This window comes from Eptatretus burgeri, chromosome 3 (assembly GCF_056783735.1).
Source record: "Eptatretus burgeri isolate ZD-2024b chromosome 3, Ebu_testis_v1, whole genome shotgun sequence".
Lineage (NCBI taxonomy): Eukaryota > Metazoa > Chordata > Myxini > Myxiniformes > Myxinidae > Eptatretus > Eptatretus burgeri.
The window spans coordinates 26,700,661-26,721,255 of record NC_140963.1 but is presented as its reverse complement, the minus strand read 5'-3'; the positions used below and the strand labels follow the sequence as shown (position 1 = coordinate 26,721,255).

The 20,595-nt window shown below is 42.3% G+C and overlaps 1 protein-coding gene across 2 annotated transcripts in view; it reads right to left on the bottom strand.

Moving 5' to 3' along the window:
- Positions 1-20,595, bottom strand: part of LOC147029591 (inactive dipeptidyl peptidase 10-like) — a 594,191-nt gene that overhangs the window by 566,254 nt on the left and 7,342 nt on the right. Inside the window, exon 1 of one of the 2 annotated variants that reach the window (XM_085872743.1) lies at positions 1,533-1,709. The exons of the other annotated variant lie outside the window; for it this stretch is intronic. Coding sequence (XP_085728869.1) covers positions 1,533-1,694 — 162 coding nt within the window. The 5' untranslated portion in view covers positions 1,695-1,709. Of the gene's footprint in view, positions 1-1,532; positions 1,710-20,595 lie in introns of those variants that run through there. 2 annotated transcript variants of the gene reach the window in all.

Genomic DNA, 20,595 nt, shown 5'->3' with positions numbered 1-20,595 from the left:
AACAGGATGCTTCTTGCATTTAAATAAAGAAACAAATCTCTTTATGGTTTTTAAATAATTGATGAAACTTTTAAAACTATCCATAAACACACAGTTCAAAACAATCCTTATAACATTTTGTGAAAATATCAAAGCTTGGAAATCTTTTGATAGCATTGGTGCTTTGTGGTTAATATGAATTGTACTCATGCTTGTTCATTTTTGTTTCCATTACTCTCTATTCCCTGACCTGATAGCTGTTGACAAATGACACCAACTTGATGAAGGAGAAGCAATAGATTATGTAGCCCATTTGTCTACGTACATGTATAATTTGTTTCATTACTTTGCCATTAAGGTTGCTGACCAATCAATTTTTTTGTTTAAATAATGCATAAATATTTCCCAGCAAAAAGTTTTGTCCCCAAGCTCAGTGTACGCAACCTGTTTGAATGAAATGTTTTTCGTTTTACACTGAATTTGGGGATAACAGGTTTGTCAAGACAGAGTAGTGCACACTCAGCTCGGAGATGTCTAACCTGCGGGTTTGAATCCCTGCCCAACTATAAAATATCACGCTGGTGTTTTGTGTGTGCTGTCACTCGGATCAATGTATGTGCTATCCCACGGATGGACATCAAACTGGGTGTCCCATCTGCTGGCATTAGTTGGTGGACATTAAAGATTGCCACCGTACCATTCGCAAAAAAAGTAGGCATGCTACTGCCAGCACCCTGACTAAATCTTAAATTTCTGCAGCCCGAGCTGAGTGTCTTGCATTGGAGTGGAAATCCATCTTGGATTGTAACCCAAGTCAAGAAACCTACTTGGCAGATCCGATGCTCCATATTAGAGCATGTTGCAAGAACAGAACTGTATTTTGACCAAAAACGACATGAATGTGTTAGCCATTCATAGACATTTCATTTTACAGAACAGAATTGATTTTAATGTTGTGACAAAATTTCTTTACCAACAAAGGGTGCAAAGCCAGAACTCCACTCTGAATAAGTACCGATTTGTCTCTGCTCGAAATGAAAAGACATAACGTAAGCCAAATAAGGTAAGTATGCACATACGAGGGCATTGTGTAAAAGAAAACGAAGCTCCACCAGGCTGAACAAGATTCCTCGGGAAAACCAAACAAGAACTTGAAGGACACTCATAGAACACATACCTCCACCAGGCTGATTCGTTTATGTTTTGTATCCCACTGAGAGGCCGGATCTGGATTCAGACCTGAACTAAAATTTAATTGGCTTGTTCTTATCACCGAACCAACTCATCCACCATGTTTTGTCCGAATCAGTCCAGCTATTTTGAGCTATTTTGTTCACAAAGACTTTAAAAAAAAAAACTCACCATCTTGGGAGTTTTTGTCGACCTTGTCTTACCGGGTCCCTTGAGGCCTATCTATCCTTTCCCTTGAGGTGGACGATCGTTTTTATTTGTATTCTCTCCCGATTACCTTCAATTCCAATTTTCCCCACGCTCCCCCCTCCCAACGAAACACTCTGTTTATTGTCTTAAATTCAAAACAAAAAGAAAACTACCTTTCTCCATGCACAGCCACGAGCCCCGAGCCATCGCCATCTTCTTCTTCTTCTTGTACTTATACTTATACTTCTTCTTCTTCTTCTTATACTTATACTTCTTCTTCTTCTTCTGCCATCACCACCATCTTTATTCCACTTGAGCTGACCCACTCTCGCCATTACCTTCACGATTTCTTCCTCCAACCTTCCATTCCCGAATCTTACCTATTCTTCAAAAATACATCAAAAATAATAATAATAATCTTCCTTGTCACCTTTCTATCTATACACCTCCTGCAACCACGTGTCTCTCTGCAATCTTCCTGATACTTTTCATCGATCCAGCAGCTTCACTCGACGTTTACAGTTCCAAATTCACCACACACCTCCACGATTTTACTTCAACCTTCCCTTTTCCGAATGTTACGCAATCCTTATTTAAAATAATAAATTCACTTTTGCCTATACACCTCCCAGAGCCACGTGCTTCTCCCGTAACCACGTGATCTGTTTCCACCCCCTGCGATGATCAATCCAAATTCACCATTCACCTCACGATTTTCTCCACAACCTTTCCATTACCGAATCTGATGAAAACTCTCTCAAAAAATAATGATATTAATAATGATAATCATAATAATAATAATAATAATAATAAAAACGATCTCTGAAAATGCTTCATCTTCCTCTTTCACACGTGTGGTACTCATGACTGTATCATAATGCACGACTCTAACAAATTCTGCTATTTGAACAGACTGCTCTCAATTCGACCTTTCCTTCATAAGTTGCCAAAAAATCCAACTGTTACAGCGTTTCTTCTCTCCATTCTCTTAATTTGCCTTTATTACATCCCTCACGAAATGTCTTTAATCGCATCTCTGACCTAAAAATTAAAAAAAAAAACCCAGTTTGCAATGAGTGTTCACTTTCCATCAGCCATTCTTTTCTTCCAACTTCAGTGCCAACTCATCCCTCTCACCCCTCCCTCTCAAAGCGACCATCACACTCTTCTCCCTCCAAGCTTCCCTCTCACCTTTCTCAAAAACTCCCCACTCACCTTTCTCCCTCAACTCTCCCCACGCACCCTTCTCCCACCATTCACCCCCCTCACTCAACCTTCTCAAAGTCCCCCCCCTCACATCCACAAAGCTGCCTCCTTCCCCTGCCATCTCACCTCCATCTCATCACTCCACCTCCTCAAATTGTCAACTTCCTTCTTCCCCCTCTCTTGTCTCCCCTCTCCCCCAGCACCACAGAGCCTTTTCTCCTCCTCATTCGGCCCCCTCCCCGAGCTATTCTGCAATCCTCCACACTCTTTCAACAATTCTCCTGACCTCCCTCCCCCCTCCTCCCATCCCCTGCACCCAAAGCCTCCTCCCCTCCCTCTTCATGAACAGTGTGGACCTCAAATATCCGGGGCCTTCGCTCAAACCTAACAGATCTTTTCATCCAGGTTGCTACTGACAACCCAGACATAATCTGCTCAACAGAAACTTTCCTCTCTCAAGACGTCTCTGACTCCCAAGTATATCTCCCTGGTTACTCCCTCCTCCGGAATAACAGACCTGAGCCTCATGCTGCTGGAGGAGTTGCTCTCTTCATCAAAGACTCTGTCCCTCACTTTCCATGCACAGCTCTCACTGCCCCACACCCCCAGGAATACCTCTGGCTACGGCTTCCCCTCCACTCCCACCTCATGTTTATATGTGTACTGTACCGTCCACCAAACAGTGATGACTCCATTTGCACCTCACTATCCGAAAACATGGACCAACTTCTATCTTCTCATCCAAACTCTCTCTTCCTAATATGTGGTGACTTCAATTGTCATCACGCCAGTTAACTGGGTGTGGGGACCTCTCTCACCTGTCATGGCACTTCAGCCAAATCATTCTGCGACTCATTGGGACTGACTCAATCGGTCAATTTCCTGACCCGGATCTCAACCAATGGGACTCATTCTCTTCTGGTTCTGATTTTGACAAATTGCCCTGACAATATCTGCTGCTCTTCCTCCGTTCCAATTGGCTCTTCTGATCATGTGCTTGTCAAAGTGAACATCTCTCTGACTCTTATCAGAGAACCACCTCAGTGCCGTCAGGTCTGGCATTTCACTCAAGCCGACTGGCAGGGTCTCCGAGCAGCCATCAAACTTCTGGACTGGTCTCCCATCGCTACTTTCTCCAGCATCAACTCATCCTGGAAATTCTTTCAAAGAAACTTGCTCTCCCTCATGCACAGATTTATCCCCTCTCGTCTTCTGTTGTCCTACCTTTCCTCCCATCCATGGTTCACTGAAGCTTGTGGTGAGGCAGTTGTCTTGAAACAACTTGCCTTTGCCTCAAGGAAAGCATACCAAACTCAGGGTAATCTTAGTTACTTCCATAAAGCTCAGAACAAGTGTGTATCCACCCTCAGGAGAGCCAGAAAACAACATCTTTCTGATCTCAACTCTGAACTCTCAAACCTTTCTCCCTCCTCCAAATCCTGGTGGCATCTAATCTAATCTGTTTCTGGTGTATGTTCCCCCTCCATCCCCTCCCTTACCTCAAATGGATGAACTGCTGATACCACACATAAAGAGGCTGAATGCCGCAACTTGGTGTTTGCATTAAAATCTTGTGTCCAAAACCCATCACTTTCTCTACCCACTTTACCCAGTCGCACCCAACTGTCCCTGGACTCTGTGTCCTTTTCTCCTGACAAGGTGGAGAGCTTGCTCTCAAACCTCGACTCAGATTCTGCAACCGGTCCAGACGGCATCAGCCCACGTGTCCTAAAAATCTGCTCCTCTGCTCTTGCCCACTCTCTCTGTTCTATTCACTCTCTCATTTGCTCAAGGTCATCTGCCATCTGCTTGGAAATCAGCAAACATCACTGCCCTGCATGAAAAGGTGCAACACCAGATCCCTGCAACGACAGACCAATCAGCCTTTTCCCAATCATCCGCAAGGTTATGGAATCTATCATCACTTCAGACATCAAATCCTTCCTCTTCTCCAATGGCTTGATTTCCGATCATCAATTTGGTTTCAGACCAGGTCACAATATCCGGGATATGCTGCTTCTGCTCTCCCAACAATAGATGGAGGTACTCGTGCCGGACATGAAATCAGAGCCATATCCCTCATCATGTTGCATGCTTTTCACAGTCTGGCACCCTGCCATGCTCACCAATCTCTCTTCCTATGGTATCCAAGGCCATCTCCACTCATGGCTCACAGACTTCCTCTCCTGTCACAGTCAACGTGTGGCCCAAAATGGAGTTCTCCCATCCCCTCTTCCTGTCCAGCTGGGAGTTCCTCAAGGCAGAATTCTGGGCTCTGTTCTTTTTCTGGTTTTCATCAATGATCTCTCTGACCCTCAGGAAAATCCTCTTTATCTCTTTGCTGATGACTCCACCCACTGCCGTACCATCTGTTATCCCTCAGATGGGCAAGCAGCAGCTTCTTCACTCACTGGAGATCTGGGTAAAATCACAAACTGGTTCAACACGTGGACACGTCGTTCAATCCAGACAAATCTCACACACTCACTGTGTCTCTCCGGGAGGACCGTTTGGAAACCCCCCCCCCCCATCCACTTTCTCAACAATCCTCTGGAAGAAGTCCTTTCTTTCAAGCTTCTGGGTCTCACTATCTGCCCTGATCTTTCCTGCGAAAGCCACATTTCAAGCCTCACCTCCAAAGCCAGTCGCTGACTAGGAATCCTCCGTCGTGCAAAGTCCTTCCTTTGCCCACCTGAGCTCCTGACCACATACAAAGCTTTCGTCTGCAGCCTGATGGATTACTGCTCTCCCGTCTGGGCTGGTGCTCCTTCATCCACCTTTCTCAGCTTCACTCTGTAGAAACCAGGGCATTTAGGATCATTGGTATCTCCCGCGATGAGGCTGAGTATTTGGGCCTCTCATATCTCACTGCAGGCAGGTCGGTGGTCTTTCTGTCTTCTACAGTCTCATCTCCGGTCTCATCCCCACCATATTTCCACAGGGCTCTCAAGGTCCGCCAACAACCCCCTTCTGGTAAAACTACCAAAATCACGAATGACTGCTCACCTTCACTCTTTCATTCCTCTTTTTCCCCACCTTTGGAATAAACTCCCTCACTCTGTTCAATCCCATTCTTCACTCCAGGCCTTCAAAACAGCTGTTCACCACCACCTCTTATCCTCTCCCATCCAAAATCTCGGTCTTTTATACTCCCGTTAATCCACCCCAAGCCCATCTCCTCCAAATTCCCTGCTTTCCTTCCTGAAAGTCCCTGTAATGTCTATCTTGTATACCCCCATGTTCCCACCCCTTCCCTTTCCCTTCCACAGATCTCCGAGTGTCTCTGTTGCCCACTGTCTTGTCCTTCCCTCTCCCACCCCTCTTCTGTCATGCCTCCTTGCTGTGCGTTGTGTGTTTGCTCTCATATGAGCCTCGACAAGGTATCCCCCCCCCCCAAAAAAGAAAGGCAGACAGACAGACATGGGTGAAAACATAACCTCCATCCACCTTCAGTGGCAGAGGTAAAAAAAAAGGTCAATCAATACCAAACAATTGCATTTTGGAAAACGTATCAAAGCTGATTCAGCCCTCAATTGATGAAATCAACAAGATGTTAATTGTGGTATGCTAACTACTCTGGGCCTCAAGGAGAAGTTGATGTTTTGGGTGTTAACCCTTCGTTAGAGCAAAACCAAACTTACCATGGCGGTGTACATACCTCATTCAATATCCTGTTGATTTCAACCATTGTTGCTGAATTCGCTGAGTGTTGTTTTGTTGCTCCAATAATACCAATGTGCCAATCTTCCACGATTGTGACATATATATATATATATATATATATATATATATATATATATATATATATATATATATATATATATATTTATACAAAAACATTTATCTCAGTTTGTATGACAACCAGGGATTGGCTCCTTGACAATACGGGTTACCACAAATACATAAACTAGAGGGGGAGCACTCGGGAGAGTGCAAAACCTCCGCCGCCAATACTGCTGGGTCACTCAAGTGAACCTTATATCTTATTCATTAAATATGATGTCAACAGTGCTGACAGAGTTATAGTTCTTTTCTCCAACATTTTTTTTTGTTTGGGGGGGGGGGGTTTGAAATCACTTAAAACATGTAAAAATGCAACAACAAAAAAATCGAAATTTTGTTGAAAAAAAAGTTGCAAAAATTTTTTTTTCTCAAACAATTTTTTTGGGGGGGGTTGGAAATCACTTAAAACATGGAGAAATGCAAAAAAAAAAATGTTTTTTTTTCTCGAACAATTTTTTTTTGGGGGGGGGACCAAGTCCAAAATTTAATGGCATGATCCTTGGACCATACCTCCCCCCCCAACCAAGTTTCGTCGAAATCCGTCGAGGAGTTTTTTCCGTAATACTGTTCACAAACAAACAAATAAACCAATGTCACCCTGCCTTGCCAAAAGGTGAACACGTGTGACTTCTTTAAGGTCACACTGAGGTGAACAGAGCTGCTATCCACCAGGAGCGACTCCTTGAGGAATATCTGCCTACGAGAGATTCCGATGAGAATCGTTCTACAGAGTAACCATGAAAAATATGCTTTTGCCTCACAGCGTCACCAAATGACGTCATAATGTCTCAAGCTTGACATATCTAGAAAGCACTCATCGAGGTGTTCAATTTGAAGTACTACACGATATGGTTTCTAAAACTTGAAAATTTGACCTTGGGGTCAAATATGTTTGACCTCAGGCGCTAACCATGAAGGTCAAGGCCGATCGCCACCAAAAATTAATCAGCTGAGCACCAGACCATGAACTATATTCCCATGAAGTTTGAAGACGATCTGATCAAAATTACTCAAAAAATAAGGGTTTCGTAGACTCCCCTGATTTGCGACAAAGTGACCTTGACCTTTGACCTTGACCTTCAAAATTTTGTGCACTGAAAGGGACTTCTATAGGCCTCTGATATGCGAAGTTACAAAAATTTCCAATGATAACTGTGCTCTGCAGAATTTTTATACGTGATTACAGACAAACAAACAAACAAACAAAAAACATACAATCTGACTAACATATCTTGCAAAAACTTCGTTTTGGCAAGATAAAAAATAAACCAATGTCACCCGCAGGGTGACCCGTATATTGCCAAAAGGTGACCACGTGTGACTTCTTTAAGGTCACACTGAGGTGAATAGAGCTGCTGTCCACCAGGAGCGACTCCTTGAGGAATATCTGCCTACGAGAGATTCCGATGAGAATCGTTCTACAGAGTAACCATGAAAAATATGCTTTTTCCTCATAACGTGACCAAATGATGTCATAATGTCTCAAGCTTGACATATCTCGAAAGCACTCATCGAGGTGTTCAATTTGAGGTAGTACACGATATGGTTCCCAAAACTTGAAAATTTGACCTTGGGGTCAAATATGTTTGACCTGAGGCGCTAACCATGAAGGTCAAGTCCAATCGCCACCAAAAATTAATCAGCTGAGCGCCAGACCATGAACTATATTCCCATGAAGTTTGAAGACGATCCGATCAAAATTACTCAAAAAATAAGGGTTTCGTCGACTCCCCTGATTTGCGCCAAAGTGACCTTGACCTTTGACCTTGACCTTCAAAATTTTGTGCACTGAAAGGGATTTCTATAGGCCTCTGATATGCGAAGTTACAAAAATTTCCAATGATAACTGTGCTCTGCAGAGTGATTTATACGTGATTACAGACCAAAAAAAAACAAACATATGAAGGTCAAGGCCAATCGCCACCAAAAATTAATCAGCTGAGCGCCAGACCATGAACTATATTCGCATGAAGTTTGAAGACGATCCGATCAAAATTACTCAAAAAATAAGGGTTTCGTCGACTCCCCTGATTTGCGCCAAAGTGACCTTGACCTTTGACCTTGACCTTCAAAATTTTGAGCACTGAAAGGGACCTCTATTGGCCTCTGATATGCGAAGTTACAAAAATTTCCAATGATAACTGTGCTCTGCAGAATTTTTTTTCTGTGATTACAGACAAACAAACAAACAAACAAAAAAAACATACAAGCTGACTAACATATCTTGCAAAAACTTCGTTTTGGCAAGATAACAAACAAACAGAAAGGGGTGAAAACAGTAACCTCCATCCATCTTCGAAGATGGCGGAGGTTAACAAGACACCCCGATGAGACCAATTGTCGATATCATAAATGCACCTTCATGTTATCCACTCTGGTTACTTAGCACACATCACTGGCACACTGGTTGGAAAAACAAAGAACTGCAAAAAACGGCATTGAGTTTGTGAAAAGAACTGAAAGGCATTATTTAAATACGAGAGGAGATCATGGTTTCTTTTGATGTGATTTCCCTGTTCACCAACATCCCGACGGACCTTGCAATTCAAGCTACGAGAGAACACTTGGAACCATCAGACATATGGAAAACAAGGTGTGGAGATGGCATCTTGACTTGGGTCGACATCACAAATTTACTCAGAAGTTGCCTCAACAGCACAACCTTGCTTTACAATGGAGAGCACTGTCAGCAGATTTTCGACACGGCAATGCGATCACTGGTATCCGCGGTCGCGGCAAACTTTGTAACGGAGGACTTTGAAAGCAAATATTTCACCAAAATTGAGTTTTGATTGCCACGTTTCTGGATCAGACATGTTGATGACATGCTTGCGAATGCGTTCACCATATTCACCATGGAAATTGAACAACTCAACAAGTTACCATTCCAAGATGTGGAGGTTGAACAACACGCAGATGGCACTTTGAGAACATCAGTATATAGGAAGCACGCACACACACACACACACACACACACACACACACACACACACACACACACACACACACACACACACACACACACACACACACACACACACACACACACAAACACACACACACCTCAATGATTGGACTTCAATTCGTGTCACTCCATCACACATAAATGCAGTGTTGCCTGCATCCTGACTTCTAGAGCTTGGCAGGGTTCATCCACAAAAAAAAAATGCTGCCATCAATGAAATTAGACAGGTGTGAGACATTCCAACACTAAATGGATATGACTAACCCATCTCCACTATTCGCCATGCCATCATAAAATTGAAAGGTTAAATACCATTTGGAGACAGAACAGATGTGGTATATCGCACGGTATGCAAGTGTGGCACAGCTTCTGAAGGGGAAATGGCTAAGAATTTAAAACCAAGGATAAATGAACATTCCAGAGCTCGGAGGCTGAGAAATGTCTCACAATCAGCCATAGCAAGTCACTGCATACAGTATGTTCTGGTCACAGTTATGACAAAAGCAATACACCGATTCTGGACTTCACTACAATCAAACACCATCAACTATATCTGGAATCTTGGCATGAAAAAGCTCTGAAATGACTGACTAACGGAAGAAACATTAAAATTTCCAGCTCAGTAGTATGCTTTGATCCAAAAAGCAGAAACTGGTTGGTACAAACTCGAAGAATGAGGACGGTGTGGATCACAAATGAGTCACAACATGCCGACAACATTGAACCCAAAGGACACGCCAATCAACCCACCACACACAGGCCCCATCACCGAATCTTCACCTCGACAGACCCACTCCACCCACACTCCAAACCCACCCACAACGGGCCCACGTGACCAGATCGCCTCAACAAGGAGGACTAACCCGGATGTACATACATGTCCAAGAACATTCCAAGTTTTAATGCACACATATTTCACGAGATCACACAGGAAAAAGCTGATGCGGAGGGAGCAGACAATCAATCCAGGATAATTGGCACGAATAACAAGGAGATAAGTACCTTCATATATTTTTTCGTTTTCCACGCCAAACATCAATGTGGTGTATAAGACCAGAAGAGGATCAGCACGTGGCAAATAAAAGCAGGACCACATGCTGAATTGGTTCACTTGGCTTTGAAGAAGTTTGTGGGTTACAAACAAAACGCCATCTGAAACTTGATAGGCTCTCGTCCGTTTGTAACAAAAAAGACACGAGTTTGGTTGAGGTCGGTCATTTTGGTTGGCAGTACCTTTTAATAATTAGAATGGATCATCTCAACCGCAAAAACATTCTTATATTATAATATATATATATATATATATATATATATATATATATATATATATATATATATATATATATATACATAATCAGTCTCCCTAATGGGCAATGTGAGACAGCTGAGGACTTTCTTATGGAGAACAATGGTTAGGATCACCCATATAGTATAGACACTGCCCGAAAGAAGGCAATGGCAAATCACATGACGCTCATGGACGACACGATACATGCATGCCAAGAAAACGCTCATGTTCAGAAATCTAGGAGATAAAGCTCTGTTGTCAGATGATGAGCTCGGAGATATGAAAGCACCCAAATGGCTACTGTGGAAGAGCAAAGTGTTTTGATGAGTATGACTGACCACTAAGATGGTTGCAAAGGTCACCAGAATGGAAAGTCGAACTCTGAGCTTTTCAAACGTTCACAAAATTGGAACACACAATGTAAGGTCAATTAATCAGGGAAGGTTAGATGTATTAAAGAGAGAGATGGAGAGGACAAGAACTGGAATTTTCTGGATAAGTGAACGTCAATGGACTGCTTTGGTGGAGTTTCAATCTGATGATTAAAACATCTTTTCTTATCATAAAACATGTAAAATAAAGCAAGTGGCAGTAATTTGCAGGAAGAAGATGGCATGATCAGTACTAGAAGACAACGCAGTCAATGACAGGTTAATATCAGTGTGGTTGAAAGAACATCCAGGGAACACGACCACCATTCAGATGTATTTTCTGCTCCAACTTCTGCAGCAGATGAAGAAGATGAGGAGGGGTTTGATGGAAAGTTGCAGGAACTGATAGAACAGATGCCTAAAGATGTTTCAATTATTGTGGGAGACAGGAATGCAAAAATTGGAGAGGCAGGAGCACCAGGGATTGGAAGAAATATTGGATTTGGAATTTTGGAAGAAAAATATTGGATTGGAAGATTGGAAGAAATTGACTTGGTATCCAAAATGAGCCATGGAAGCGAATGCTGTAGTTATGTGTGCAGATCGAGTTGTAATTGCAAACATTTGGTTAAAACAACCGAAATGAGGAGTGAACACATGGACTTCACCTGATGAGCAACATCAAAATCAGGTCGATAACATTCTCATCAATAGAAGATGGAGAAATGCTGTGCAATCTACCAATACCGTCAGGCATGGACTATGGGATAGATAATGAAGTACTTGCGGCAAAACTACGAATCAAATGGAGAAAGGTGGAAAAAAAAATCAAAAACTCTGAGCAGATATGACCTTGAAAACATATCTAAAATAATATGCAATAAAGCTAAAGAAAACCCAAAAAACATTTTGTGGAGCTGCACTTGGTTTACAGAATGCTAGACAAATTGTGGCAAGAGATTGAAGACTGTAAAAGAAGAGGCCAAAAACCATCCCAAAAGCAAGCAGAAGGAAGAAGGCCAAATGGCTGTCAGAAGAGGAAGTAAATATTGCAGACAGAAGAAGAGAGATGAAAACCAAAGGCACATCAAGAAAGGATATTCAGCAGAAAAATGCCGAATTCCAACAACAAGCTCGGAAAAAGGAAGATAAATATTTCAGAGACATGTAAGAGATAGAAAGTGACAACAAAGTGGGGAAAACAAGAGATGTTTAAAAAGATCAGAACCCATGAAAGTTTATGTCGAGGGTTGGGGTCCTAAAGAGTAGTGCAGGAAAAGATCTGACAGAAAAAAAGTTGAAAGAAAGATGGCAGGACCATACCGAAACTCGATGCAACCCAGAAAGCAATATGATGGCAGACTTTCGAAGAAAGAGACGATGAGCAAAAACCAATAGTGATAGAATGTGAGGTACGTAGAGCCTTGAAAGAGCTGGCATATGGAAAAGCATCAGGTGCTGATGAAGTTCTAAAATAACTCTTGGAGGTAGTTGGGGAGGATGAAATCAAAATTTAACAGCTATCCATAAACAAATCTGGAGCAGGATTGTCCGGAGAAAAATTTGGAAGTTAGTCAGTCGACATACAATTGCCAAAGAAAGGGGATATCAAGAGAATGTTCAAATAACTGAACCATTGCCTTGATTTCACATGCTAGCAAGATATAACGAAAGATCATTCAACGCAAAATATAAGACTTCATTAATAAGAAACTCTCATCAATCCCACTCCTCCCTCCAGGTCTTCAAAACAGCTGTTCATCACCATCTCATATCTTCCCCCATCCAAAATCTTGACCTTTTCTACCCCCGTTAATCCACCCCAAACCCAGCTACTTCAAATTCCCTTTTCTCCTTCCTGAAAGTCCCTGTAGTGCCCATCGTGTTTATCGCATGTACCCTGTCCCATCTTCCCTCACTCGATCTACATCTCGTTTCATCACAGCCACCTCTTTAAATTCGGATGTGGACAAGATCTCCCAGTGGGGCAAATGTAATCAAGTTCAGTTTAATGTTTCAAAAACTCAATTTATTTTCATCTCTCTCCCTCTCTCGCTCTCTCTCTCTAAACCTCCTCTCAACTCCCTAATCTCCTTTGAAAGGTCAACAATTACACCATGTGATACAATAAACCTTCCAGGTATTACTGAAACTTCAAATTTATCCTGGAATCCACACATTACGCAAATCGCTTCGTCTGCCTCGAAGAAATTAGGAGTCTTGTTCAGATGTTGACGATTCTTCTCCTCTGAACAGTTGCTCCAACTATTACAAGGATGTATTCGTCCTTGTATGGAGTACTGCTCTCGCATCTGGGGAGGTTTCAGCTCCATATACTTACTGGACAGAATTGAATCCAAAGTTATTCGACTTGTCCACTCCACCAATGTGACCTCAACACTCGCCCGCTCAAATTACGCCGCAAAGTAGGCTATCTTTCTCTTTTCTACAGATATTACTTCGGTTTCTGCTCGCAAGAACTTCCTGCTTGTGTACCTCGACCATGAGCAAAACCAAGGAATACTCGACAAGCCACTACATCACATGATGATTGTGTGGCCATTGGCAATTCAAGGGTGGGCCACGACGATGTTTGTTTCTTCCCCTCCACTGCCAAACTCTGGAACTCTTCAGCTTCTCACGTCTTCCCAAACACTTACGACATTCCCCTTTAAAAAAAGCAGATATTTTACTTCCTCAAAAACTCTTAGACAATTCTCTCTTTCCTTGATTTTCTATGAATGCAGTTCTTTTATTCAGGCTTGGCCTCGATGAGGACTATTTAGTCCATGAATGAAGCCTTCAACATGAAGAAAATATATCCTCCGGCGGCCTCCCGACTAAATAATTGATATAGATAGCAGAGCACCCACCCGATGAGTGGGTCGAGTTTGTGCATTACTTGCTGACAAAAGTATAGTCTGTGTTTTGTAAGACTATAGTGTGTAAATGTTTGTGTGGTGTGTGCTTAAAAGGTTATAGATGGTCGAAAGGGTACATTCCAGTTGTAGTTGGTGTCTCAGGGGTCAAAAGCGCTGAAACTCTCAAGCATGTAGAGTCTAAAAAGGTCCAAGTGGTCTTAAGCTCTAAATGGTCAAGTGCCCAAGCTGTCCAATCTGTCTGAAGGCTGGAAGGGGTCTTCGGGGTCTAAAAGTTCATCGGGGTCTCAAAGTGTCTTTGAGGTCTTCGATGCCTTCAGGGTTTTAAAGGTCTTCAGGCTCTTTGAGGTATTTAAAGGCTGAGGTGGTGGATGAAAATACCATGAGGACAATCCCCTGGCCGGACTTGGTCTGGATACCAAATTTGGTGGTTGTCGGCCCAGCAGTCTTTGCAAAAAACCTGAACATACAGACAGACAAACGACAAATTTTGTTTACTAGTGGGGCACCCATGGGAAAACCAAGGGCAGAGACGTGCATGGCATTTGGACCGCCCCTCTTCATATCTGATGCTTCACTCGCGAGATCAGGATAGAGGGGGAGAGGATCATGCAGAGGGTGAGAAGGGAGGTGGAGAGTGAGGGGTTGGAGAGGGTGTGGAGTGGCTTACTTCTGCCTTGACTTGATTGACTTGGGAGGTTTGACTTGATTGGATTGACTTGACTTGAGAGGGAGGGAGCCTGCTTTGACTGACTTACATTGAATACACTTCAGAAATCAAAAATTCCTCAAAACCAAAAGTTATTTATAAAACATATTAGATTCCATTGTTTGTCCAAATATTCAATTCATTAAGCACAAAGTTTTTCAAAGTTTTGTTTCATTATATAGTTGGAAAAGAGTTATTACTCACCTGAAATAAACTATTTATATATACCCAGGGAACATGAAAAAAAAATAATTGGACTGCAGTTCAATCCCTGGCTTCAGTTTTCCCTTGCAGGGAACCCTACCCACCCTTCCTCTTCTACTCCCCCTCCCCACTCCCTTCCTCTCCTCCTTACTCCCTTCCTCTCCTCCTCACTCCCCTGCTCTCCTCCCCACCTCCCTCTCACCGTTTGCTGAAACTGAAACTAAAGCTATCTTAGCGACTCCAAAAATGAAATCAGACAGTAAATTATAGTTCGGGTCAAGCCATGAGGGAGTCTGAATGGACTTTATATTACAGGCCTTAATTTCACTTCAAATGCATTTTTGTCGAAAAACGTGAATTTTCTTCCCGTTTTTTTGCAACTGAGTATTACACCATCTTAGCGACTCCAAAAATGAAATCAGATGTTGAATTGGAGTTGAGATAAAGTCATGAGAGTGCAAGAAAGTGTGAGCTTTACAAAAGAGCCAAAAATGGAGCAAACAAAATGGTGGCAATGCGATTTTGAAGCCCCTCCCTGAATGGGGGAACCCGCCTCCCTAAACTGGGAAGCCCCAGCCCAAATGGAAAAAAAGACGAACTAGCAGAGATTATATATGGTATATATAGATTAGATAGCAAAAGTTTCGATTGTTACCTCTGCCACCGAAGGTGGATGGATGTTATGTTTTCACCCCTGTCTGTTTTTGTTTGTTTGTTTGTGAACAAGATATCTCAAAAAGTTGTGGACTGACTCGGATGAAATTTGGTGGAGAACTTTGGAATCTAACACGGACGAAATGATTAGATTTTTGTGAAGATCTGGATTATTAAAGCGATTTTTCACTTCCGGTATTGATAGACCTAAAACGAGATGTAGCACGATATCTCAAAAAGTTATGGACGGATTTGGATTTATATAGTGGTCTACACTATATATGGAGGTCTACAATTTGAAGCAACTTGGTGGATGAGATAGTTAGATGGCAAGAACAAGCTGATTAAATTTTAATTCAGGTCGGAATCCAGATCCGGCCTATCAGTGGGATGCAACATGTAAACTAATCAGCCTGGTGGAGGTATGCGATCTACCGAGGTGCTCTTCCAGTGTTGATCATGAATTGATGTGGATTCTGTTTAGAAAGATGGGGATGTCGGAACACCTGATATGTCTAATAAGAAGCCTGTACATGAAACAACAAGCTCCAGCAAGAACAGAGTATGGAGAGAAAGAATGGTTTGTAATTGGAAAAGAGGTTAAACAGGGGTGCATTCTCTTTCTTTACTTGTTCAATCTGTATGGTGAGTACATCTTGAGGAAACCAAACTGGAATGACAGAGGCTGGAGTCAGTATTCGAGGAAGATATACAGTATCAACAACCTATGGTATGCTGTTGATACCACTCTGTTTGCAGAAAGTAAAGAGGTCTTGATGAAACTATTGCAGACAGCGAAGAAGTGAAAAGCTGGTCTTTATTGGAATCTAAAAAAACCACTAAAGCCGCGGTAACTGAGAAGATCGACTTGTTCAGGTTGGGAGACAATCATGTGGAAATAGTGGAAAGTTTCATCTTCCTGGGTTCTAAAATTGAAGTGTGTGGATAATGTGGAGAGGAAATTAATAGATGGTTAGCATTGAGGAAAACAGCAATGTCAGGATTGATAAAGATGTGGAAACGACACGTAACAATGCAAGAAGAGGTTGGTGAATGCGAGTAATGCAATGTATGGATTTGAGTGATGGACAGTGAAAAATAAAGAAAGGAAGAAGATTGATAGTTTTGAAATGTGGTGTTGGAGACGGATACTAAAAAAATTCCATAGACTGCAAGAGGAATAAGAGAGTTCATAGAATATACCCCATCCGCGCTGTCTTGAGAAATGAGGACATGGATGGAGTCTACGATCGTCAAATTTGATTGGTTGTGATGACGTAAAATGCCGTAATATGTAGTACTGCTAAACAGAGGAGGAGGAGGAGATTGGGACCATACTCTGTGCAGTGTTGGTGCTGCCGAAGCAGTCTCCTTGGTTGTTGGGCACAATCCTGGACGGGTCGCCACTCCGACACAGGATACCAGCAAGCTGGCACTCATTTTGCCGACCTCGGAAGGATGACAGGTCGAGTTAACCCCACCTGGTATTAATTCAACAACTGAGCGAAACAGAATGGTTTTGAAAGTGCCAAAAAGGGGTGTGTTGGGTTTTAGTGTTCAAGTATATAATTCAATTTAAATCAAATAACGACTTTAGAGGTTGTAGAATAAGAAGTCAGAAATTTACTGCCATTGTTTCAGTGTCTTTTACACCACCTTATTTGACACGTTACGTGAGTTATTCATGCTTGTTGCTTGTGTAATTGTGTCCTTCATGGCATCCTTAAAAACAGTATGTTTCCTGTTTGGAATAATTTTCAATTTTGCGTGATGCCAACCAAGCCATTCGGTAGGCAGACAAAGAAAAAAAAAAGAAAATAAATGTCACACCTCTCTGCACACGCACGATCAGGACAAATTCAGAGCCAATGTACTGCTAAACTACAGGTTCGTTTTCTGATTCATGTTCCGATTTGAGTTCAAAATATAACATTCAATTGATCTGACGTCGTTCCTCAATCATAAACTGACATTTATAGACAACAGACAAACAGAGACAGACAGACAGAAGTGAACCAATTGCTCAACCCTGCTTTTAACTTCACGTGCGTGGGGAAACACACAGATCAGTGCTTGAAGAAATTAGACCCTCATGTACATTACAAGCACTGATGCTAAAACATAAACCGTCATACTTTGGACACATCATGCGTGCAGAAAATGAAAGTCTGGAGAAATCAACTCTGCTGGGTATGTTTATGGTTGAAGCAAGAAGAGGAAGATGGACAACCCATGGCCTCCCTACCCATGATGGGTCTGGTTGAGGGAAGAAGAGGACGAGGCAGACCTGTATGTGCTGAATGTGTGGGGCAAATGCTGCGACCAATTTGTTAGGGAAGCAGTGCAGGATAAGGATGCTTGGATAACTCTAATCATGAATGTCACCAGAAATGGTCGACTTGACAAAACTAAATAATACATACGGTATGTAAACAGGGTTGAGCAAAATGATGCGCAACTTTTTATTGTTGGTCGATTTTGTTTATTTTGTCTAATAATAGCCAGTATTAGTTAAATTTTTGTTAGAGTGAAAAATGATTCAACAAGCAATAAGGAGCAATTAGTCGTTTAGCAATTCACACAAGCAATTGGTAGTAGATGAAGTGCAAAATCCAAGCACAAGCAATTGCAAAAATGGCAGCTGCGGATGACGGCTGCAACACGGACACTGAAGTTCTCGATGACTTGGCTGAGGACGAGCTGGTACTCGTATGATTTCCATTCTGATGTGATTTTCACCCTCTGCGGTGTGTGTGGGTTGTCCTCATAGAGACTTTAGCTTTGACATTTCCACATAGGGAGGAGACAAATCCATGGAGTATGGAGGTCCTGGGCTGTCCTGTCCGTCCTTCGTGAAATGAGTCGATCACCCAGGAAATGCTGTCTCAAAAACTCCGAAGCACCATTAGACGCATGAAGTGGTGCACCTTCTTGCTGGAAGATGACGGAATTCAGTGACATATTTCTTCCTTCTCAGTACCGGAAGGAATAATCTCTGCAGCATGTCCACGCATCTATCGGTGTTGACCGTCACTGTTTGTCTGGCTTCGTTCTCAAAGAAGAAAGGTCCTATTATACTGCTACGTCTGATCCAGCACATTAAGCTAGTTACCTACGCTACAGAAACTGGTTGTTCCATATGTTTGTGCAGTTGGTGTTCTGTCCAAAATTGAGTGTTCAGTTTGTTCACATGGCTGCTGAGATGGAAGTGGGCCTCATCATTGGAGAGGATGTTTTGTAAATCCTGTGGGCTTCTTCGATCTTCTGGGGAATGGCGGTGCAAAATTCCGACCTCTCTCTTATATTTCTTTCGGTCTCTTGCTGCAGTAACTGTATCATGTACGGACACAGTTTCAGATCATTTCAGACCAATGGTCGTGTGAGAAGTTCTTAGTGGCTGTACCAGCTGTGCAAGTCGGTGTGTTGACTTTTTCAGAGGATCCTGCAAAGCTTCTCTTACAGCCACTATTTTGTCTGGTCTTCTCACGGAAGGTTTTCGACCACTGTGTCCTTAAATTTGGTCTTTCACACTTCCAATGTCTCCCTACCCATCAACAATAAGTCTAATCGTTTTGTGTTGTGTGATTCTTACATTTGGATAGACCCTACAAAACTGACGTTGTGTAGAAACATACGACTTGGTCACAAAAAAGTCTTTAAAATGAGCATCCAAAATTTGAGGGTCACATGAGTAAAATTGGAGTGACAGCTCTTTGAAAAGTTGCACCTAATTTTTGACCACTCTGTGTATGTATGTGCATACGCACACCCGTGCACGCGCACACGCACACACACACACACACACACACACACACACACACACACACACTTGCGGTGTTTGCAGGAAAAAAATTGAATCAAATTCAAATTTTATTTCAAACATCAATGAAAAAAACATCCATGGACAGGCTAGATCTTCCATTCATCACTTGACAAAGGCAATTTTGCATGTAAATCATCTCAAGGGAATCTACTTGAAAAAACTCAGTGGTCAAGGTTTGGAGAAGGTAATGATATTGTGGCATACTTCCAAAGGTAGACCGTGTTACTATGGCCTGTAGAAGACGTTGTGAAGCCCAAAGATGGCAAATTATTGGGATGAATAATGCTGGGAAAGGTACAGTGGTTGGACGTTAACTCGGCTTCCATCAGACTGTTGTCAGCAGATTGATCGGCAAAAATTCAACAAAGCAATGATGTGCGATCTGAGATGTCTTGAGAAGCATAGAGGTAAAACAAGGCAGGAGCTGTAAGGTACGATGTAAATTAATGTGTAAAATAGAGAGCCCTCCAACCTTCTGCTTGTGGGAGAGTGACAACCCTTGGGAATCAGCTTCCTGCCTTATGATACAAATACTACAGGGTGTCCCAAAAGTCTCCATACATCGGGGAAATTAACACTTTCAGCAAAATGTCTCCCGAAATTCTTCATCCATCGCTTATATCTTCTTTTTTGCAGATTCCCTTCAAGAATGCCTTTGTCAAAAGAAGAACGTATTGAAATCGTTCTCATGGACATAAACAGGAAACATGGCAAGCACATCACACACGACACTGTTGCCAAAGTTATTGATAAGTTCAGAAAGACTGGTAGTGTTGCGGACCAACCGAGAAACGGACGTCCACGAACATCCACTGACGAAGGCACAACCGACGTGGTGCTGGCAGCGTTTGCAAGGAGTCGCAAAAAAAGCATACGATGATTGTCTGCAGAAAGCGGTGTCAGCAGATCAAGTATCCAGCACATCATTAAAAAAGAAAAATGGCATCCATACAAAATGCAAATGTTCCACCATCTTATAGTCCAGCAGCCATTTCTCATATGAGGCCAAATAAGGAAATTCGTTCAACACCCCCCTACAGAAAAGGTTTGACTTGACAGGGTGGTAGAATAGACCCCAGAGAACACCTCCAGGTAGTATGTGGTTTCAAATTGTGGTCTCATTAAAATCCTACAGGCCATTATACATACCAAGGGTACTTACTAAGAGGGTCACTGTGGGCTAGCAAAATTTAGGGGGAGGGGTAACGTAAACGTGAAAATCTTTGTCTAGACTCAACCAATTTACAATATTGAGGTATCATCGGCTTCCTATTATAGTTCTCTATCAGAGTATGTATAGTTCTTTGAAAATGGCCTTTGCCATGGCATCACCAAAGCTAAAATATCACACTAA